This window comes from Microcaecilia unicolor, chromosome 11 (genome assembly GCF_901765095.1).
Source record: "Microcaecilia unicolor chromosome 11, aMicUni1.1, whole genome shotgun sequence".
In the NCBI taxonomy this organism is placed as follows: domain Eukaryota; kingdom Metazoa; phylum Chordata; class Amphibia; order Gymnophiona; family Siphonopidae; genus Microcaecilia; species Microcaecilia unicolor.
In genome coordinates, this window is record NC_044041.1 from 118036611 (window position 1) to 118060535 (window position 23925).

Here is a 23925-nt window from a genome sequence, read left to right on the forward strand (position 1 = left end):
TGGAATGACCCAGGGCTTTTTTGTGCTGGTACAGTGTACCGGCACCTTTTTATCCCCCCTCATCTCCCCCATCTGCCTCTTTCCCACAGGTGCTTTTTCCAATGAGCAGCAGCAGCGCCACAGGCACAAGGAGTAGCAGGAGCGGGGCTGCTGTGCTAAGACGCGCAGTTGTCTCTGCCAATCCCCTGCCCCAGAACAGGAACTTGATGTCAGAAGGGCAGGGGATTGACAGAGCCAACAGCGTGCATCTGAGCACTGTGGCCTCACGCCTTTTATTTCTTGATTTTCCTGCCAATGCTGCTGGTTGGGAGAAGCAGCAGCAGCCCTAGGAGAGTTGCTGGATGGGTGAGAGGAGGGGGAGGCAAGGGAAGAAATGCTGATGGGGAGAAAATGGGTAAGGAGAGAGCAAGGGGAGAAAGGCTGGAAAATTGAATAGTAAGAACTAAATGTAGATAAAGGCAGAAAATAACATTGAAGAAAGCTGAAAGGAAAAGGAGAGAAAAAATGACAAGAAATCCTGGCAATAGAGTTAAGAGAAGACGAAGAAAGCAGAAACCAATTAAATGTACATTTTGGAGACCAAATCTTGGGTACCAATAATTTTTAAACATATCTGTCAAGGGGTGGTGTTGGTTCTAATAAATTTACCCAAATGTTTTACTGCTACACAGTGTCTCAGGTCACCTGCAACATAGGGTACTTAGATTTCAAAGTCACAAATATTACCTTTGCTAACTCAAACCCAAGTTATTCCATCTCCAAAGGCTCAAGAGCAGGGCTTTTCCTGGGTACTTTAAAGACAGACAGGTTTATGGACATCCTTAGTAACTATAAATCTGCATGCATTGCCTATGCAGAGATGCCAAGTTACCTAGTTCCAGGCTGGAGAGACTTAGGGACAGTCCAGGATTTCTGACCACTCCATCCTGGGCCATTATGAGATTTGCAACATTGATTTCAATGGACAGGATCTGGCACTACAAATCTCACACTGCTTTTGATATATCAGTTCAAAACCAGGACTAGCCAAATAGGTTCCAGCCAGGAACTGGGTAACTTAGGAATCTCTGAGCCTACATTATATACAAGTTATTTAATGCATAATTATTATAAATAGTCTAAAACCAAAACTGCCTGTACTCCTTACAACTAGTCGCAAGGTGGGAAAGAAAAATTGCATATCACAAGCTGCCGACCTATAAAGAGCTGGGCTGGACATTTCCTTTAAGATGAATCTGTAGATATTTGAATAGTACTTCCCTTTAAAATTTACCCTGATGAGGGCCAAACGTCGGAGGGAAGAAGAAAGTAGGGGGCGTAGCCTAGGGAATCTGGACGGAAGCCTCCGAGGGACTTACTACGTCACCCTGAAGCATGACAAAGGAGAAACTATACGCATATCTCGTGGTTTAGGGACCGCTGTAGATCGGAAATGGTAAATAACCTGCTCAGCTTGTCTTAAAGATCTCATGCATAAGCCCTGGTCAAAGACCGAGTATAAATACTGTGCTAGCCGATGGTAGAGGCAAAAATAGCAATGTAGATTCAGAACAATCTGTTGCTCTTTCTGTTCTGAACCGAGAGAAACTGCTGGTTCTCCTATACATGTTTCTCTGGGACGGTGTAAAAGCCAGACCCGCTGTATCCGTTTTTTTACCTTTTGCCTGTTTCTCTGGCATTCAGTGTTTTGGTCTCAAGTGGCTATTTGTTCGACAGCTGGCAGTGATCTTTACCTGTAGTGCTTGATTTGCCTGGGTTTATTTCTGGAGTGCATGTGTATCTTTCTTTTTTATTAATTGCGTTCCTTGTTTTTGAATTGTTTGGTTCTGTAAACTTGGTATATCAAATGGTTAGTTTAAAAGTTAAGGTACGGGTTCTTAACTTGGGGGTCCACGGACCCCAAAGGATCTGTGGATACATTTCAGGGGATCCGTGAGCCTAGATAGGAAAAAAAATTACAACTTAATTTTCACTAACCCCCTAACTAAAAAGTTTGTAATTGAATAACAAATGTAAGCTACAGGATCATTTATGATCTCTAGGTTTAAAAACATGTTTAACTTCAATAAATCTCATTATATAAAGTTATTATTCCTGAATACATTTGATTCTGTGAAGTGCTTTTATTGGCTGAAAGCGTGTAATAAAGGGCAGCATGTATGTGTTATTTTTAAATATTTGGATAAGTGAGTGTACTTGGTTTCATTTTAAGATATAGATGACCTTATGTATTATTTTATGCATGTATATTTATCTGAGAAGGTATCTGTAGTTTCACCAGTTCCATGGACCAACAAGTTTAAGAATCCCTGAGTTAGTGCAATGAAAAGGTATTGTTGTTTTTATTTGTTGAGGTTTATTTGTGAGCCTTCAAGTGAACTAACAAAGCAACAGTATTAGGCTATCCCCTCCCCTCCCCTCCATAAAAAAAAGGATTGGAGTAAATACAGAGGATCTATAGAGAGGGGGGAGTTAGAGGTAAAACCTGAGATACACACAGAAGATCCTTGGCAGTGGGAGAGTGAGGGTTAAAGCCTAAAATAAGCACAGAGGGTCCTCAACAGTGAGGGGTAAAGCCTGGGATGTGCACAGAGGATCCTCAGCAATGGAAGAGGGAGGGATAAAGCTTAAGATAAGTACAGAGGATTTTCAGCGGTGGGAAAGCGAGGGCCCAGGGGTAAAGGCTGGGATACGCACAGAGGGGCCTCAGAATTGGGAGAGTGAGGGATAAGACAAGCGAAAAGGAGGAGCAAACCTCATGTGACCGTGAGTGACGAACAAAATAGTGAGGTAGAACCAAGGAGGATATCAGATAGTCTTTATTGGTAACTCACAACTATTTCCGCTGTAACAATGATATCTATCTACAAATGATGGGCACCAGGACAGCACCCCAATATGCCAACCTCTTTATGGCTGAGCTGGAAGAGACATTTCTGAATACATACCAGACCAAACCCCTAAAATACTACCGGTACATCAATGACATTTTTATGATTTGGACTGAGGGGGAAGAAACTCTGAAACAATTTTACAATTCCTTCAATGCATACCATCCTACAATCAGATTCAAAATTTACTACTCCCCAGAAAAAGTCAATTTTTTAGACACCACAGTCTCAATCAGCGATGGCTATTTATACAAACACTAAAATGTATATAAGTATAGGGTGTGGAAATATACAATCTTTCAGTATATTTCCACACCCTATACTTATATACATTTTAGTGACAGTATTTATACAAACATCCATGTACAAGAAACCCACAGACAAATACAGCTACCTCTACAACTCCAGCTTCCACCCTTCACATACAAAAAGATCCATTATTTACAGCCAAGCCACAAGGTACCACCATATCTGCTCTGACCCAGGGGACAGAGACAGACATCTTGAAATCCTGACTGCATCCTTCGAACAGAAAGGCTACAAGCCCAAAATAATCTCCAAGAATATTACCTCCTCCCTCAAAACACCTAGGGAAAATCTGCTACAGTATAAAGAAAAAAAAGCCATAGACAGAATCCCCCTTATAGTGACATACAACCCAGAGCTGGAAATTTTAAGAAAAATCATAAAAGATCTATAGCCTCTACTCCAGGAGGAGGATGACTTACTGAAAGAGATATTCCCATCCCCACCAGTGCCGGACTTCCGACAGCCACCCAACTTAAAACACAAGCTAATTAGAAGTAAGCTCCCAACACAGACTCAGAAAGAAGAAAATGGCACACATCCTTGCAATATATTCAGCTGCAAACTATGCCAAAACATTTCACAGGACCCCACAGTCATTCACAAAGGAAAAGTATTCAACATTAAGGAATCTTTCATGTGCTCATCTTCCAATGTGGTACATATCATTCAGTGTAAAAAATGCAATGAAGGCTGTTACATTGGAGAAACAAGTCAGATACTAAAGAAGAGATTTAATTTACATAGACACCACATGAAAAATGCTAGTACCAATCAGGATGTCACCTCTGTGGGGCAGCACTTTACAAAACCAGAACACTGTACCAGTGATTTCATGTAAGAATCCTGAAAGGGAACTTTATAACAATACAGGAACGTAAGACCTTTGAAGTCAGAATGATTAAATATTTTGACACCCACCAGACAGGACTTAACAAAGATCTGGGTTTTCTAGCCCATTATAAACCATAAAATTGTACTGCTTTGTCACCCTCCTATCTCCATGCATATCTCACTGTCCCTCATCCACCAGACTCTTCCTGTGTCTCACCTATCCACCCTCATCCTGTTAGATTGTCACTGAAATGCTTTGATGTTTCACTTATATATACTGTCATCTACCAACATTTGTTTATTTCCGACGAAGGGCTACCTTTGAAAGCTAATCAAGAAATGTATTAATAAGTTATGTCCAATAAAAAAGGTATCTTATTTTCTTTTCCATGTTTTATTTTGTTTTATTTCTATTGATTATCTTGGTAACAGCTGAAAGACGACCCAACAGACTTTTGCCAGTCGGATGGCTACTGCAACTCATAGTAACATGGTAGATGACAGCAGAAAAAAGACCTGCATGGTCCATCCAGTCTGCCCAACAAGATAAACTCATATGTGCTACTTTTTGTGTATACCTGACCTTGATTTGTATCTGTCATTTTCAGGGCACGGACCGTATAAGTCTGCCCAGCACTATCCCTGCCTCCCAACCACCAGCCCCACTTCCCACCATCGGCTCTGGCACAGACTGTATAAGTCTGCCCAGCACTATCCCCGCCTCCCAACCACCAGCCCCGCTTCCCACCACCGGCTATGCCACCCAATCTTAGCTAACTCATTGAGGATACTGCAGGAACTCTACAGCTAGAACTTTGATAACATTCTTCTTTGTTGTTTCCCCCATCACAACACAGATCCACTTGACCCCTGAGGCAGGCCTTTGTGCCGCAACACGGCCGTGTCGGGTCGTCTTTCAGCTGCTACCAATAAAGACTGTCTGATATCCTCCTTGGTTGTACCTCAGAGTGAGGGATAAAACATTAAGGTTCTAGAAGTCATAATATTTTGCTCTCTAACGTTGGAATCATAAATGAACTCACTTATTAGGAACTGGTTGACGGACAGACGCCAGAAGGTGGTGGTTAATGGAATTCGCTCGGAGGAGGGAAAGGTGAGTAGTGGAGTGCCTCAAGGATCGGTGCTGGGGCCGATTCTGTTCAATATATTTGTGAGTGACATTGCCGAAGGGTTAGAAGGTAAAGTTTGCCTATTTGCGGACGATACTAAGATTTGTAACAGAGTGGACACCCGGGAGGGAGTGGAAAACATGAAAAAGGATCTGCGGAAGTTAGAAGAATGGTCTAAGGTTTGGCAATTAAAATTCAATGCGAAAAAATGCAAAGTGATGCACTTACAGAAGAGAAATCCACGGGAGACATATGTGTTAAGCGGTGATAGTCTGATAGGTACGGATGGGGAGAGGGATTTGGGGTGATAGTATCTGAGGATCTGAAGGCAATGAAACAGTGTGACAAGGCGGTGGCTGTAGCGAGAAGGTTGCTAGGCTGTATAGAGAGAGGTGTGACCAGCAGAAGAAAGGAGGTGTTGCTGGTGGTGGGAGGCGGAGCTGGTGGTTGGGAGGCGGGGATAGTGCTGGCCAGACTTATACGGTCTGTGCCCTGACGAGGACAGGTACAAATAAAAAGTAGCACATATGAATTTATCTTGTTGGGCAGACTGGATGGACCGTGCAGGTCTTTTTCTGCCGTCATCTACTATGTTATTAGGAAATCTTTCCTTCTGATGAAAAGGCTCAGAAGAATTTGTAATTTGATAGCTAGACATTTCGATTGGTTGTCTAAAGTTTATTCTTATGAATTCTGGACTACAGTAACCATATATATGCAGGCTGTCAAAAGAAGCTTTTGAAGAAAAGATTCAGCCCACAAAAACTATAGAGTTTCTCTTCTGCTGCTGGACTTCCATTGATTACCGGAGGAGGCATGTTCAGTTTAAGGTCTGTCAAATCCCACAATCAAGTCCTTCCTACTTTCAATAACGTATTAGAATGTTGAAGTCTTAATTGAAATTGGAGGAAAAGCCTCACGTAGCGTGAAGTAACTCCTTATTGCGCAGTATCCACTGTCATATCTTTAAGGAGTACTCGCTCGCATCATTGGCATAAAAACCTCCAATCAATCAGAATGTGCACTTTATTATGTAAACATTCTCAATCCAGCTTAAGTCTCGCTTGATTATCCAAACTCTTTGGGACTTACTTTTGAAGTTCTACAGCCCGATTCCTTTCCACGGCCAACTGTGGCCAGAGTTTTGGGTCCTGCTTCAGGGTCCATGGTCGCAGCTGTTTCTTAGCGGTACTCATAGTAACATAGTAGATGACGGCAGAAAAAGACCTGCATGGTCCATCCAGTCTGCCCAACAAGATAAACTCATATGTGTATACCTTACCTTGATTTGTACCTGCCTTTTTCAGGGCACAGACCGTACAAGTCTGCCCAGCAGTATTTCCCGCCTCCCATCTCCGGCTCTGGCACAGACCGTATAAGTCTGCCCTCCACTATCATCGCCTCCCAACTACCAACCTCTCTTCCCCCACCTGCTCCGCCACCCAATTTCGGCTAAGCTTCTGAGGATCCATTCCTTTATGCACATCCCACGCATGTTTGAATTCCGTTACCGTTTTCATCTCCACCACCTCCCGCGGGAGGGCATTCCAAGCATCCACCACCCTCTCCGTGAAAAAATACTTCCTGACATCTTTTTTGAGTCTGCCCCCCTTCAATCTCATTTCATGTCCTCTCGTTCTACCGCCTTCCCATCTCCGGAAAAGATTTTTTTTGCGGATTAATACCTTTCAAGTATTTGAACGACATATAACAGTGGATACTGCGCAATAAGGAGTTACTTCACGCTACATGAGGCTTTTCCTCCAATTTCAATTAAGACTTCAAATAACATGTTATTGAAAGTGGGAAGGACTTGATTGTGGGATTTGATAGTACTATACATTATCCTTCATATTGCTCTATTTGAGTTTTAGACAATTTAAGGTCTGTACATGGTCCATAAGATTCTTTATGGATTAGCTACAGCCTATCTGTTAAATTGTGTCTACAATAGACTGCTAGTAAAAACAGAGGTCTTTGTGATCATTTACAGCTTCATTATCCCAACCCTAGCAGGTTGAAACAAAAAAACAAATTGTCTGCAAGTTTTGTGTGTCAAGCACCAGCTATCTGGAATTCAATTCCATTATACTTGCGAAAAACCCTAAACTATCTTGAATGTAGGAGATTATTAAAAACTTTACTTTTGAAGAAATGTTTTACCTTAAAGTTGAGTTTGTCTAGTTTCTGTGCTAGTATTGTTTTAGATTTTGATTGTGCATTGTTTGCTCATTCTTTCTTGTGATTGGCACTGAGCGCTAAAGGTAGCTGTGGATTATAAGAAGCAATGTAAAGTAATGGATAAAGCTTAAGATAAGCACAGAGGATCCTCAGCAGTGGGAGAGTAAGGAATAAAGCCAGGGATAAGTACAGAGGGTCTTCAGTAGTGGAGGGGGATGAGGGGTAAAGGCTGGGATATGCACAGAGGGTCGTCTTCAGTAGTGGGAGAGTGAGGGTTAAAGCCTGGGATAAGCACAGATACTCCTCAACAGTGTGAGGGTGAAGGATAAAGCCTAAGATAAATACAGAGGGTCTTCAGCAGTTGGAGAGTGAGGGGTAAATATGCAAAGACGATTTTCAGTGGTGGGGGAGTGAAGGGTAAATGCTGGGATAAGCACGGAGGGTCCTCGGCCATGGGGGAGTGAGGGGTAACCTGGGATAGGCACCAAGAATCTTAGGTTGCAAAGACGTGAGGGGAAAAGCTACTGTACCAGGAATTGCACTGGGAAGGAATTTGGACAAACTATCTGGGCTTTAGGCTCCTTATCCGTTAGCTACTTTTAAGTTAACCCTATACACCCAGCCTAATCCCTTCTTTATCTCTCCAGCCCTGCTGCCCTATAGCAACGCACAAAATGGCAGAGAAAGACCCCCCCCCCCCCGTGCCCAATTTTAGTTTATTCATCGGTGGCTCAGAGATCAAGAACAGCTGATCTGCTGAATGCTCTCACCTCTCCCTCTTGTCCCTCCCTCAGCTCCTCCCCTTCCCTCCCCCCTGACCACGGGCTTTGCTGAGCGGCAGATGCATTGATGGGACTTTAGGTGAGAGGCGAGGCGATGAAACTCGGGAATTGCGCTATATACCGAGGAGAGAGGGAGGTGTTGACCCCTTCCACCATGAAGGAGTCTTATACCTGGGCAGGACGTTATAGTAGCTCCATTTGTTAGCGGGCAATCGTAGTCCCCGACGGCTCTCCCTTTGTGGGGAGGGGGAATCGGTGCACTGCATTCAGAGAGGAGGGGGTGTTGTCCTTACTTTGCAAGGACTGAGGATGGAACGGGGAGAGCAGCGTATGTAGGTTGTGATTCTGGCTGTGGTTCCGGTGGGTTAGGATATGGGGGGATCTTTTCAGCCCTGTGATGACCGGTGGGGGCGTATTTTGTGGAGGGGAGGGGGGTCTTTGAGTTTCCGGATTGCAGTTTTCCCCCATTATAGCTCTGAGTAGCACCGCATTGCGTCTCTATTGTCATTAGCGAGCAGGGCGCCCCCTCGCGGTGAAGGAGCGGTACGGCAGGGACACAGGTGCACCCAGCCCCGATGAACAGGGATTTCCCCTTCGTATGTAAAAATAATTGGAGTTATTTTCATTGTGGGTTTTTTTTCCCTTTGGGGGGGGGGGGGTGAGGGAAGAGCATAGGCCTATGTAAGAAACTGTACCAGGAATTATTCTAAACTGCATGCAAATATATGAAAATCAGATATGGAAAAATTAAGGAGAGAGGCTGTGCGTGATGGTTCCCTGATGAGAGCTGGATGGAAAGGAGGAAGGCGTTAGAAGAGAGGCTATATAGCTGTGCAGGAGATGAAAAATGTGGGAGGCAAAGAGGTGTAAGGGAATATGGGATATGCTGCCACTGTTAACTTTGCCCCTTTAGTATCCATCTCCAGTCTGCTTTCTGCCCCTTTTCTCCAGTTTAGGTAAGACTGCCATGGCAACCATGGTGTACCCTAGGGAGGAGAAGCTTGAGAAGCTGAGCCAGGATGAGCTTGTGCTGAGCACGAAGGCCGTGATCCAGGGACTTGAGACCCTGAAGAATGAGCATAACTCCATCCTGTCCACTTTGCTGGAGACTATGAGGTGTCTGGACAAGGAGCAGGAGGCCAGTGTGGTTCAGGAGAAATCTAGCCTGCTCCGCAAATCGTTGGAGGCTATCGAGCTGGGCCTGGGAGAAGCACAGGTAAGCAGAGACCTGGTAGATCTTGATTCCCTCCCCATCTGAAGCATGCTGCTTTTGTAGCACTTAAGATTCTTTTCTTTTGGGACTAGAGATGAGACTGGAGCAGTATTTCAAAGGACAGTGTAGCTAGTGGGGGGGGGGGGGGGGGGGGGGGGGAGTGGGGCAGAGAGATAGGGATGAAAACCTAGTGAGGAGGTGTAACAGAAGGTACCATAAACGTGATTCCCTGCTGAAGCATAGCTTCCTGATGAAAAACTGATGAGGTTGCATGATGGCTGCATGTAAAAGCAACGTAGAAAGAAGGGGGGAACTTAGGGAGACAAGCCTGTGCATGGTGGTTTCCTGATGAGAACAAGGTGAGAGAGTGCAGGGAGGCAGTGTCACCACAGTGAGAGTCAATTGGTGGTAAGAGAAAGCGTTGAGCCAAAGCGAGCCTTTCCCCCTTCGTGCCACAGGTGATCATTGCGCTGTCCGGCCACCTGAGTGCGGTGGAGTCTGAGAAGCAGAAGCTGCGGGCGCAGGTACGGCGCCTGGTACAGGAGAACCAGTGGCTGCGAGATGAGCTTGCCAGCACCCAGCAGAAGCTGCAGCGCAGTGAGCAGGCTGTGGCCCAGCTGGAGGAGGAAAAGGAACATCTGGAGTTCATGAACCAGATTAAGAAGTTTGATGAGGATGTTTCGCCATCTGTAAGTCCTGACCATCCCCCTCCCATACAAGGGCTAAACATTTCTCCCTTCACCTTTTTCATGGTTGAGTCCTATCTGGACACCAGTGGCTGTGACTGAGAGGTCTATTATTGGACAGGTTGGGCCTGTGATGATTTTACCATAATGTATTTTTTTCTGCTTTTGCTCAATTTCTTTTCTAAGAATTGAAATATGGTGTGCAAAAGCTCAGTCCCTGAGGTCTCCAATCAGATCCAGTTTTTAGGATATCCCGAACAAATATTCTTGAGTAGCCTTGTGTAGAGTGAAGGTAGAATGCATGCAGATTGCATACATATTCTGGAAACCTGACCTGTCTGTGGCCCTTGAGGACTGAACTTGTCCATCCACGCAATAGGGTGTTGTCCTGGAGGCCGTTCAATCTACAGGAAGATGGGGGAGAACAGCATATAGCAGAGCATCTCAAACCTTTTTAGAGACCCTGTAGCCAATCTGGCTTCCAGGAAATTCACAATGAATATGCATGAGATAAATTTGCATATACTGGATTCCAATGTGTGCAGATTCACTGTGGCTATCCTGAAAACCTGATTGGCGGTGGGGTCTCTAGGACAGGTTTGGGAAGCCCTGACTTATAGGACACCGAAAGAAAAATGGTTCCTTTTTTCCTCTGAGCCTGAGCTGTGAATGGAGGTCTAGGAGTTTTCCCTACCTATGGTAGCTATTTATATCATATTAGGATATTAGATTCAAACTAGCAGCTGCGTCTGTCCAGCAAGTTCTGTAATTAAGTAGAAATTCTAATGCAGGTGGTTGCCAAACCTGCCCTGGAAGAACCCCCAGCAGGATATCTTTTATGAATACGCATGATATGGATTTGCATACAAAGGAAGCAGTGTATGCCAATCTGATATGTATTCATTGAGGCTGTCCTGAAAATGCGACTGGTTGGGTGTCCTCCAGGACAGGCTTGGGAACTGCTGTTCTTGTGGAAACGCAGCTTCTGACCTATCTGGCAGGCTCTGTAGGGGACCTAAGAGGTTGAGGGGGGGGGGGGATATGATAGCGATCTATACAATACTTAATGGTGTAGAACAGGTAAATGAAAATTGATTTTTTTTTTTTTTACTCTTTCAAAAAGTACAAAGACTAGGGAACACTATGAAGTTACATGGTACTACTTTTAAAACGAACAGGAGGAAATATTTTTTCACTCAGTGAATAGTTAAGCTCTTGTACTCGCTGCTGGAGGATGTAGTATCAACAGTTAGTGTCTCTGGGTTTAAAAAAGGTTGGGACAAGTTTCTGGAGGAAAAGTCCATAGTCTGCAATTGAGATAGACATGGGGAAGCCGCTGCTTTCCCCTGGGATTGATAGCATGGATGTTGCTACTATTTCGGTTCTGCCAGGTACTTGTGACCTGGATTGGCCACTGTTGGAAACAGGATCCTGGGATAGATGGACCATTGGTCTGACCCAGTATAGCTTTGCTTGTGTTCTTACGGATATTGTAGGCTCCATAGATTCTTACAGAGCCCTGTGGTTTAGTATGGGAAAGGTAAGGTGATTGCTGGGAGGGACCAGTATATTCCTGTACACAAATTGCTGGAGTACAAAGGAGGTCGCCTCCTGTAACCCGCAGCTGGGATATATCCTTAGCAGTATGGACAAGATAGTTGGGCAAACCAAATGGATCAAAGAGGCCTCCCTGCTGTCTGTCATTATGCTGCTGTGTTACAACTTTCATTCTGTGAGCAAGTAAACATCTTACAATGTATTTTAACACCTTTGTGTCCCATTTTGTTTTAAAATCAGGAGGATAAGAATGGCGAATCCAGTAAGGATACCCTCGATGACCTCTTCCCCAACGACGAGGAGCAGAGTCAAGGTGAGAAGCCATAGCATGTCCCCACTGTACAGCAGGACTATGTGGTCTTGCTCCTGGGAGGAGACAGAGAGAAAAAGAGAAGGGATAAAGCAGAGGGAGCCCCATATCTTGTACTCGGGAAGTAGAAGAGATTGCCAACAGGACCTGGATTCCCCCAACAGGGCTGATTCAGTCCAGGTTTTACCCCATTACATGCAGGAACTTATAGTCTTTGATTTTGTTACCGAATACAGTGGGAAAATCAGAACTGGAAGTCCCTGCACGTAATGGGATAAACTCAGGACTGGATCAACCCTGTCAGGTGAATCTGGATCCAGTTTGCAACCCATAGATGAGACCATGCCAAGCCAACCTTTAGAACCTGATGTGCTGACCAGTTTCACAAACTACTTGCATTTTCTGTCTCTTTCAGCCCAGCAACCCACCCCAGGGGAGGCGGCAGCCCAGCATGGGGGCTATGAAATTCCTGCCCGCCTACGTACACTCCATAACCTGGTTATCCAGTATGCCTCGCAGGGCCGCTATGAAGTGGCAGTGCCTCTCTGCAAGCAGGCGCTGGAGGACCTGGAGAAGACCTCTGGCCATGACCACCCAGACGTGGCCACGATGCTGAATATCCTGGCCCTGGTGTACAGGTGCATCTGGGGGTGAAGGATGGGGGGTAATACGGGGCATCCCACAGTGGTCTCTGTTGCCTTCGGTGTAAAAAGAGGAGCAGGAGGAATTAGGAGTATATTTGTGAATGTGATATCAACTGTAAATAGAAAAAAACTGAAGTTTATTGACTGCTATAGAAGTAGATTTTGAGTTGGGGAGTGTAGGGTGGTGTGGACCGCTGTGAGGAAAATAAATTCCACTTCATCTGTTCCCACAGGGACCAGAACAAGTACAAGGAGGCTGCACATCTATTAAACGATGCACTGGCAATTCGGGAGAAGACGCTGGGAAAAGACCACCCAGCTGTGAGTCTCTAAGAATTGGCCCTGACACAGACAGATACAGAGCTCTGCCTATGCACCTTACTCCAACCCTGCTATTCCAGTACCAAGATCTTCCCATCCTACACACAGGGCTCAATCTATGCATCTCGGTCGGGTTTATACTAACTGCTGCCCTGGGTTAAAACTGAATTTAGCACCTTCAACCTACAGAAGTTCCAGCACACTGCCTCCTTCCTTTTGATGGTTGCAGCACAACTAGCTCAGCATTCCCTCTTCTCTTGCTCTCCTTGCCCAGCATCTCTTCCTTTATGGTTTCTCTTTCTCCCTGCCCACACGGTATTGGGTGGCACCTCCTTGTGGACTAGCACCTTCTGCAATAGTGCGACCCAAAGCGTGACCCTATCATTCAAGACTCACACATGTAGCTTTGCCAATGTGCCTCACTCTGCATCCCTAACTACTGTTTATTTTTTTGTTGTTGTTGTTTTTCAATTGGATTCTTTGTGTGGTGCAGGTGGCAGCGACCCTGAACAACCTGGCGGTACTGTATGGCAAGAGAGGGAAATACAAGGAGGCTGAACCGCTGTGCAAGCGAGCTCTGGAAATCCGGGAGAAGGTAATCATTCCCAGTGCCGTCATCTGGTGCAGCGAGGGGCTGATTCACACTAATCTGAATTAGCATAGACGCCCCGCATAAAAGGCTTGGGGGAGGCTAAGCCTCCCCAGCCGTAGCCATCACCTCCATCTTCCTCCCGTTGCCATCTCGGCCACTGCTGCTGGTTTAGAAGTAGCAGCAAAACCCAAGAGAGCTGCGAGGTCACATCCTGTGTACACGTGGCTGCCAGCTTTGGTAGTCCCACTTCCCTCCTGATGTCACTTCCTTTTCCAGAGAGTAGAGGGTGAGAGCAGCAGAGTTGGAGGTGCGCTTATACAGGATTCCTGTTCCGTGGGTGGTGCTGGGAGAGTGAGGATGTCAAGAAACAGAAGATGCTGGGGGTGGGGGGGGGGGTGCTGAGAGGGAAGATGAAGTGGAGAGATACAGGGGAGACACTGGACTGAAAGAGGAAGGGAGAGAGAGGGGAAGATGGATGGATAAGGTACAGATGAAACATGGTGGATGGAGGGTGAAAGAAGGGAGACACTGGATGGAAGATGTGGGGAGATGGGAGAAGCTGGATGGAAGCAGGGGGGGAGAGAGAGAGAGAAGAGAAGCTGAATGGTGGGGAGAGAAGGGATATGCACTGGCTGCTTCCTTCCATCCAGCATTTGCACCAGAGACACCATGAAGGAGTTCTGTCCTGCTGTGTTCAAAAATGCCCCAACTGTCCCTTTACTGCTGAGGTAGGTGTTTCCTCCCCATCCTAGGGATTTTAACTTGCCCTATCACACTCCATTCCCTCCCACCCTAGCCCCGCCTTAGCCTCCTCTAACAATTGAGACACCAACCGCCTGCGGGAATTAGCGTAGACACTATGTGAGCGGGGGTTGCAGTGCATATAGAGTGTCAGTATGTGGAGGGTTCCTCAGACTGTTCGTGGGGAGGGTCTGAGGGAGGGTCTTTGTGAAGAGCAGCTTATGTCTGGGAAGGTGGACATCATTTGTGTTGGGGGTGTTTCTGAGCTTTGAGTTTTAGATTTGATCTCGCCTTTTCTAATCCAAGCTCAAGGTGATTCGCATACAGATATAGGATGTATTGTGGCTGGGCTGTGTATGTGGGGAGCTGTTTCTATCTGAGCTACAGATTGTAATGTTTTTGTGTGAATGAGACTGAGATTTGGTCTCAACTTTTTTTTTTTTTTTTTGTGCTGAGCTGGGGGTCTTTTGGCCCTTCAGTGAGGGATGGCAATGTATGTTACATCTGACTGCTTCTTCCTGCACTGGCCTTTCCCCCCTCAGGTGCTGGGAAAGTACCACCCTGATGTGGCAAAACAGCTCAATAACCTGGCACTGCTCTGTCAGAACCAGGGTAAGTACGAGGAGGTGGAATATTACTATCAGCGAGCCCTGGAGATCTATGAGTCCCGGCTGGGGCCCGATGACCCTAACGTCGTCAAGACCAAAAACAACCTGGTAAGCATCTTCAGAAGAGAGAGTTTCTCACCCCTACTCACCCGCAATTTTCTTTCTGCTGTAAGAGAGCCGTTATCTCCCCATCCTCCTTATCCCATTCTCTGCTCCCCCCTTCCTCACCCCTCTCTCACCCATCCCCTGCCTTTCTTCTTATTATGGCCCCATTTCCTATGTTTTCTCCCTTTGTAAGACTCAAGGTGGGAGAGAAAAAGCACTGTTTGTTTATTGACAAGATTTACATCCTGTATTGTCTACAAATTTAGATGGGTTACAACCAACAAACGCAACAAACATAATACAGAGTATTAATGGAAACTAAAAATGAAGGTATAATAGGAGCAGACTGATAGTGGTCTTGGGTCCCCCAAGCGCAGCCTGTGCCCCCCACCCCTGCCATCTGTACACTAGCGTGCCCTCCCCAGTCATACCTTGAAGGGCCCTGGTGTCTAGTGGCATCTTCAGGGGCAGGAAAGAACCCTACTCTTTCCTGACCGCTGCTGCTGCTGCTCTGCCCATTTAAATAATAGCAACATGCCATTAAAATATCATAATCATCAAAAATATAGGTCGTTTGGATCAGGGGCGTAGCCACGTGGGGCCACGGGGGCCTGTGGCCCCGTAGATTTGGTCCTGGAAGTCCCTGCCGATGACCCTTTCGACACCCTCCCCCCTTCCTCCCGCCGTCAGCCCGCTGTCGCCTACCTTTGCTGGCGGGGGACCCCAACTCCCGCCAGCCGAGGTCCTCTTCTTTCTTCGTTCTGTTTCTGAGTCTGACGTCCTGCACGTACAACGTACAGGGCGTCAGACTCCGAAACAGAACGAAGGAAGAAGAGGACCTCGGCTGGCAGGAGTTGGGGTCCCCCGCCAGCAAAGGTAGGCAACGGCGGCGGGAGGGGGGGTCGACAGTCGTCAGGGGGGGGGGGGGGCAAAGTTGATGGTGCTGGTGGCGGGGGTGTGGCGGCGGCGCCAGGGGGGGGGAGAGCTAAAATGTGCCCCCTCACCTCGTGCTCTGGACCCCCTCCCGCCGAAATCTGGCTGTGCCCCTGGTTTGGATATTTATAAATATACAACACTGTATCTACATCTGTAAATATATATGCATATAAATGTATGCACACGCAGTATTTTATGCATTTCTTTAGTTATAATTTGCTAGTTCCAGTTGAATTCGGTTTGTTTTTTTAAGTCTTCTGATTGCCCAATGGCTCCGTCTTTGCCACCATGCAATGGAAGGGGAAAACATACACTCTGCTACAGCAGTGAAAAAATGTCTTCCTAGGCTCCAAATATGTTTGCTGCCATGAAGCTGATATCCATTTATTTCTTCTGCATAACTTCAAAAGAAAATGGAATATAAATTATTTAAGGAAGGATCTATCTAGAATTTAGCAAAAGTGTTGATTTCTGTACCGAAGCTGAGTGTTAGATTTCGAGCTAGGAAGAATGTTTTTCATTGTGCGTCAGAGCCGCCTATAGCCCACATGAGCCTTTTTCTGGACTATCGTGGAAAGACTGCCCTATAGGCAGTGCGAAGGAAGCTGGGCTCAAATTCCACGCTACTTCTTTTTCCTACACCTGCTTCCCCACTTATTTCCCTGCATTTTAACCACACACAGAGAACAGATTGAGTCACTCACAGTGGTTTGTAATTCTTACGATTTGTTGCGTGGAAAAATACAGAGCTGAGTGCTAAGGCAGCGAGAATAAGATCACAATAATGAATAGCACATGGGGGAACTCTCTGTGGAATTCTAATCTTTCTTTTTCAGACAGATACACTCAGCTTTTTAATTCCAGCGCAGTGAAAGTCTGTATATCTGGGGACTATACAAGACTCCTTCCTATTCTGTAACTCCCATTTAAAAGAAGTGCAAGGTATCTGTCTGACTAGATACCAAAATGGTGAGCTCTTGATCTCCTAAGATGCCGTTTTGGGGGGACACAGTATGGGATTCCACTGGATAAGCAAGAACCTAGGATTCAGGAATCGGGATGATGGTCACCTGTGACCATAAGATTTACCGTTTGAGCCAGTATCTTATGAAATTCAGAAATGTGTAACGGATAATGCAAGGCAGAACCAACATATCTTCCCTGGTATATCTTTTTTGTATCATGAGGGGGAAACGGTATTTAACATTTACCCGGCTTAAGAATTTTGCAACATAGTTAATTCGGTGTCCACTGTCCTCAGTCAGGTCCAGTTGACACTGGAGCTTAACTTCCCTCTGCTGCAACCTGCCTTTGTGGAAGAAGAAAGTTACCTCAGAAGGGGGGGAGCAAGCCACTGGAGAGAGAAGTTATGGCATCAGCACTACGGCATCGGCCAGTGTAGCTGGCTGCTGGTGCTGCCCTTCCTGCACAGAAGAAACAATGGGGGCGGGGTTTGGTGACAGAAGCAAAGTGCCAAAGGGGGAGATTAAGGACGGAGGCCTTGCAGGGGGAGGATATCTGATGGGAAATGGAGAGAGGTGTGGTAGGGATAACATAAAGTGATATCTCTGTTCTGGGTTTTCTCTCTCACTGCTCAGGCCTCCTGTTACCTGAAGCAAGGCAAGTACAAGAAGGCAGAAGCCTTGTACAAAGAGATCCTGACCCAGGCCCATGAGAAGGAGTTTGGCTCTGTGGATGGTGAGTCTCGCCGCCTTCCGCTCCAAAGAGGGAGATTACAGAAAGGCAAAGAGAGGTGCTCCCAGTTTGAGAAACAGGAGCCTAAGCTGGGGATTGAATTTGGGCCTCTTAACCTCTGCAGCACGCTCATCTAAATAAATGGGATCCAGAGCGCTTAAAATCTGCAGTGGTCTTAGCCCCAGGAGCTTGAACTGGGACTGGAACCCTGGTCCCATAATCTCTGTAGCTCTCGAAATTTGGGGGTGGGATGTGGAAGAGAAAGGAGATGTTTTTAGTCTTGCATTCAGGCTTTTCTTAATTCCCCCTGAACCTTGATCTCCCTACAGGCGACAACAAGCCAATCTGGATGCATGCAGAGGAGCGGGAGGAGAGCAAGGTGAGGGGTCAGAAGTCTTGAGCCCAACCTGTACCACTTGTGCAATCAGTAAATGTTACAGCTGTACAATTATTGCAACATAGCAGGCCTTGTCTGTTTAAATTCCACCCAACAGTGATCCAGTTGTGAACTGTGAGGTTATATGTGGGAAGCAACTTGAATTTAATCACACCAGTTCACATTTTCTCCTCTCTCTCTCTCCTTCCAGGCTCTGCACAAGGATAGTACCTCCTGTGGAGAATATGGTAGTTGGTATAAGGCCTGCAAGGTGGATAGGTGGGTGTATTTGAGGAAGGGAAGAAGTGACCATCCAGAAAGCAGTTCCCCAGGCCGCCAAGGCTGTGGTCACTATGAGCATCTCGTTCTAATTATTCAGCAAAAGCTCTCTTACCAGTGAGGCACAGCATAGAGAGATGCACTACTTAAATGTTAGTTTGAAGATGGAGTAAGTGGAGTATCAAGACTTATTTATTTATTTTATTTACAGAGATGTGATATACCATCTTTAAAGCCAAAAGAGCATAGAAAACGATTAACAAGTCAAAATAAAAACGATTGGACATCCCAGAAAGGAAAAAAAGAGAAAGCAAGGGGGAAAAAAGGGATGGAAAGGGAAGAAAAGAAGATTAAAACAGGCTCTGTATAAATCACTTAATCAGTGGAAAATGAAAACTGGAAAAGCTATGTTTTAATGGTGATTTAAAGTTTAGATAGGTTTTAAAATGTAAATACATTGGGAGACAGTTCCAAAGTTGAGAAAACAAGATTCTCGAGTAATGTCATGACAAATATGGCTCAGAGAGGGGGAGAGTGAGTAAGCCAAGCTGAAAATATCTGAGAACACATTTAGGGGTATAAGGCTGAAGAAGTGATGTAAAGTACAAAGGGGTCTAAATAAAGGATGCTTTGAGGCATATTTTCAAAGCACTTTGGGAGGCTAAGTTCCATAGGTTTCTATTGAACTTTGGGAGGCTAAGTGCTTTGAAAATGAGCCCGCAAAGGGACTAATGTCAAAATAATATGATTTGCACTGTAATTGGTAAACAACATTCTTTCTGTAGCAATGGGGAGACATGATATTTATGGGCCTTGTAGAGCAGTTTTACAGCCGTAAATTGTACAAATTGCAGACCAGGGATGTAATCGTGGGCATGCCTGGGCCCATCCTTTTTTGTCTCGGGCCTACCCAGCAGCGGCCAGAAAACAATAGCAAAAAGAAACATCTCCAAAATGTTTTATAAAAAAAAAAAAAAACCCACAAACACTTTTGTTCCAGAAAAAATTTCAAAAATATTCAACGACAATCTTCATATTCAGTTACCATTGCAAGAGATTATTTTATAAAATTTCACTTGAAATCTCCTCTCATAGCAACAAATAAAAAAACATCCAGCCTATATTTTCAGAGTAAGATTGCTTTAAAACACCTTCATGAAGCCGGACCTTAAACTGAAATTCAGCTTATACATTTAAAGAGTAGTACCCGATCCAACGGGACCCATTTCACCAGACACCGCTGGCTTCATCAGAGTCATCGGGATTTCATACGGGCACAAGTATCTACAACAAATTATTTAAGGATGTCAAGGCTAGAGCTGTTTAAAATCTCAAAGAAAGTACTTTGAGTACTCTGAGTATAGCAATGTGACAGGCTGCTTCTTCAAAACATGGTGCTGCTACTCGCAAACGCCAGTGCATGAGTTTTAAGGTCTTACCCTGCTCACATATTACCTCATTAAAAACTTTATTTGCTTAACACACACACAAATTTAGTACTAAATACTGTATTCAAAATTTATGAACCCTCTCATTAAAACATAAGAACTAACTAGATTTTAAACATTTAATTTTATATCGCTGTTTAAAGAGGCAATTGTCTTCACTAACATTATAAATATCGCTTTTATCTAAACGGATAAACTCCCACCCCCACAGATAATTAAAGGCATGTTACCCAATTTATTTAGACTGTATTTTTTAAAATAAGTATCTTTACAAAGCAACATCATAATGTTTTTACCTGAAAATCCAAATTCAGTATATTAAATACCCAATACAGAGTGTATAATACAGTGGAGGAGTGGCCTAGTGGTTAGGGTGGTGGACTTTGGTCCTGGGGAACTGAGGAACTGAGTTCAATTCCCACTTCAGGCACAGGCAGCTCCTTGTGACTCTGGGCAAGTCACTTAACCCTCCATTGCCCCATGTAAGCCGCATTGAGCCTGCCATGAGTGGGAAAGTGCGGGGTACAAATGTAACAAAAATAAAAATTCCTTGTAGTTATTTGAAAAGTATTACCAATTATTAGAGAAGTCTTATTTGCTAATTGCCACAAAATACCTAGCACCCGCCCGGGGCTACCCCTGCAGCCACTTAGAGGGTCTATCCCCAGCACAGCTCAGGTCTGCCAAAAGGAGAAATACATTTTAAGAAATAATACAGTTTACAGGCTTAAAAACTCACTGTTTTGTCACACTAATATTTAAAGGAATATAGCCCAATCGAGCCTCTAATTTAAGCCAACTGGCTCCATACAGTTCATCCAGTGAGCCTCTCGCCTTTGCAGTCTTTTCAAACGATCACATCCTTGGTTCCACAGTGGCTCATGGTCTATAGCAAACATCTTAAATCAGAGAATTTATGCATATGAGGCACATTCTTCTTATAAATCTTCAGATTCGACTTATATTCTAACATCTGCATCTTAAACTTCTACTAGTCATACCCTCTAGATCTTCAAACGTGTATTTAAACACATATACAAAAAATACCAGTCTGAGGGGGTCTTTTACTAAAGCTTAGCTAGAGTTAACTGCAGCAGGGCCCATGTTATTCCTATGGGCTGTGCTGCAGGTAACGTGAGCTAAGCTTTAGTAAAAGACTCCCTAAATAAATTGGGTAATATGCCTTTCATTATCTGTGGGGGGTGCTATCCCTTTAAATAAGAGTAATATTTATAACATTGGTGAAGACGATTGTCTCTTTAAACAACAATTATGATACACCATTAAATGTTTAAAATATAGTTCAAATGTTTTAATGAGAGGGTTCAGAAATTTCAATACTGTATTTGTTTTTGTGTGTGTTAAGCAAATAAAGTTTTTAATGAGCTAATATGTGAGCGGGGTACGTCCTTAAAACGCGAGTAGCAGCACTATGTTTTGAAGAAGCAGCCTGTCACTCAGAGTACTCAAAATAAATACTTTTCTTTATTTTGAGATTTTTAAATAGCTCTAGTTTTAACATCCGTAAATAATTTTTTGACTCTATTTCTGTTGTAGATAACGTGCTAGTATGAAATCCCGATAACTCTGATGAAGCCAGTGGTGTCTGGTGAAATGGGTCCCTTTGGATTGGGTACCACTCTTTGAAATGTATAAGCTGAATTTCAGTTTAAAGTCCAGCTGCATGAAGGTGTTTTAAGCAATCTTACTCTGAAAATATATGATATATGCTAGATGTTTGTTGCTATGAGAGGCAATTTTATAGGAAGAATTTTTTGAAATAGTAATTGACTGTGAAGATGGACATTAAATATTTTTGAAATTTTTCCTGGAATAAGTGTGTTGTACTTTTTTTGAGGGTTTTTTTTTTTTTTAGATTTCTCTTTTTTTCTACTGTTTTGTATGATCTCCTGATTTTCCCAATAGAACAGAAAACAAGCCATGGTAAGTGCTGGTTTTCTGCTGACCAGGTGCAGGTGTCTTCCCCCCTCCCTCAGCCACCTTCCACTGTTGCAGCATGCGTTCAGCTGCCCCAGGACCTGCAGCGGTGCTCTCATTCTCAGAAGGAAGCGCGGGACCTCCGGCTCTTCTCCCACTGCGTGCACGCTAACGGCTCTGCAGCATTCTTCTCCCCACCCACCCAGAACACGGACATCCCGCTTCTGTAAGGCTGGGACGCTGCAGAGCCATCAGTGCACACACAGTTGGGAGGTCCCGAGCTGCCTGCCTTCTGAGGATGACACCACCACGTCTTCAGGAGCGGAGGGCAGCCAGAGGTAAGGGGTCAGTGAGGTGCAGGGAAGGGAGCTGCCACAGCAGACAGGAGGATTTGGAGGAGAGCTAAAGGGGGGGGGGGGGGGGTACGTAGGGGGGAAAGTAAGGACCCAGATGAAAGATACTAGGGCACTTGGGGAAGGGGGAATAAGGGCACAGAGGAGGACAGGGAGATAAAGAGGAGATGTTGAATTGGAGGTGGGGGTAGAAAAGGATGTAGAGAAGCAATGCTGGACATGAAGAAATGGGAGATTCTGGACACAGAGAGAAAAACAGGACACAGAAGGCATGCTGGACATGAAGGAAGGAATGGGAAAAATTCTGGATACAGGGAAAGACTGCATTCAGATACAGGGAGGGATAGGACACAGGGTATGCTGAACATGAGAGAAGGAATGTGTAGAGAGTATGGATGCAGGGAAGGACTGGACACGGGATGGACATGAGGGAAGGAAATCTGCTATTGTCCGATTTAGCTCATCTCGTTTTTGTAACAGTACCATGATGGCTAGGATATCAGGCACCACAGGCATATTCAATTCTCATAAATGTTCAGTTCATGTGTGAGAACAGAGCATGGCAGTGTCAGCAGCTCAGAGTGCTGCCTTTGACTGCTGTGCTTTTCTAAACTTGGGTCGGCGGGTTTTGGATCCTCGCCAGCTAAAGTATTTAATTTTTAAAGTTCATGGTGGGGGAAGAGGGGGAAATTCACGCCCATCCCCCAAAATTGCCTTTTGGTTATGCCAGTGGAGATGCTTTATTATCTTAAGAGGAAGACCATTGTAGAGCACATTGTAATAATCCAGGTGGGACATTAGAAAGTGCCAGAATTAATATGTGGAGATGAGGTAAGGAATTGAATTCTGTGTAGGGCATAAGAGCGAGATCAAACTACTATTGATACTTGAGACACAATGGTAAGTAGGGAAACACCAAGAACTTTAATTACAGCTTGAAAAGGCAAAGAAACATCTCTTACACTTAGATTAGAGGGTTGGCGTGCTTGCGGATCTGGGAAAAACATAACATGCGTTCAGTAGGGTTCAAAAATAACCAGTTTCTTTGAAGCCATGGACTAGACTGAAGCGGGAGCAAAATCACCTGAAGAATGTAATGAAAACAAAATGTGAATGTGATCCACATACAGTCTCTTGGGTATAGCCCTTATTTATATCAGAAGAGATATAGGGACCAGGTTTGTGTCTGGTTTCTGAAGAATAGGGCGTTAGTAACACAGGTTTCCAAAGAACAGGAATATAGCCATCAGACAGATTTGATTGAAAGAGTGGAGGAAACAAAGGAATAAGATGAGAGATCGTAGAATCAAAGAAACTGGCTATGAGTCTAAAAGAGAAGAGGATGGATTCAGTAGAGACGATCTTCACAACTGGAAAAGTAGTTGAAGGATGAAATTCTTTCCATGCAGCAGCTGGTATATTTTGGGAAAGAATGTGAGTAATAGTAGAAGCGGGTGATGGACTGACTAACGTACAACAGAGTTTATTTTTATTATCCCTTGCCAAGTCCTAATAAGAATGTTGGGTAACAACAGCAGGATAGAACCTGCTTGTAATGGAGCTGCCAACGGAAATATTTGATTAAAATGTTTGCAGCTTTGGTCAGACATCTTCCATGATAATTACACTTGGCCTCTTAATTTTGTAACGATACTGAGACGCTTTCTGTTTGAAAGCCTGTTGAGAGGGGCACTTGGATATTCGTTCCATCACATTCCAGATGCCTTAACTTGCCTTTTCAGAATTCGTAGGCCGGAGTGATACCAAAGCGATCTAAATGAAGAAAATGGCCTGACTGCCTGAAGCGGAGCCGATTGACCCAGGATGCTAGTTAAGAAATTAGAGTAGTTTCATTTGCAAATCTAATGACTTAACTGGGTGAGGCTGGGGCTAAGATGTCTAGTTCTTCTTTATCTAAATGTGTTAACCTTGTCCTCTTGGTGTATGTTCTGAAAGTTTACGTACATGTGGATGTGAAAAAGTTTAATAAAGAGTAGTT

The 23925-nt window shown here is 44.7% G+C and overlaps 1 protein-coding gene across 5 annotated transcripts in view; it reads left to right on the plus strand.

Moving 5' to 3' along the window:
* Window positions 1-1360: 1360 nt before the first annotated feature.
* Window positions 1361-23925, plus strand: part of KLC2 (kinesin light chain 2) — a 32231-nt gene continuing 9666 nt past the window's right edge. For 2 of the 5 annotated variants that reach the window (XM_030218052.1, XM_030218056.1), the window contains exons 1-11: window positions 8158-8203; window positions 9076-9340; window positions 9796-10026; window positions 11821-11893; window positions 12306-12528; window positions 12768-12855; window positions 13349-13450; window positions 14731-14904; window positions 17436-17535; window positions 17862-17911; window positions 18120-18187. In XM_030218052.1, the coding sequence (XP_030073912.1) occupies window positions 9092-9340; window positions 9796-10026; window positions 11821-11893; window positions 12306-12528; window positions 12768-12855; window positions 13349-13450; window positions 14731-14904; window positions 17436-17535; window positions 17862-17911; window positions 18120-18187 (1358 nt within the window). In that variant the 5' untranslated portion in view covers window positions 8158-8203; window positions 9076-9091. Of the gene's footprint in view, window positions 1436-8132; window positions 8204-8380; window positions 8453-9075; window positions 9341-9795; window positions 10027-11820; window positions 11894-12305; window positions 12529-12767; window positions 12856-13348; window positions 13451-14730; window positions 14905-17435; window positions 17536-17861; window positions 17912-18119; window positions 18188-23925 lie in introns of those variants that run through there. The other 3 variants (XM_030218053.1, XM_030218055.1, XM_030218054.1) reach the window with 3 other exon arrangements.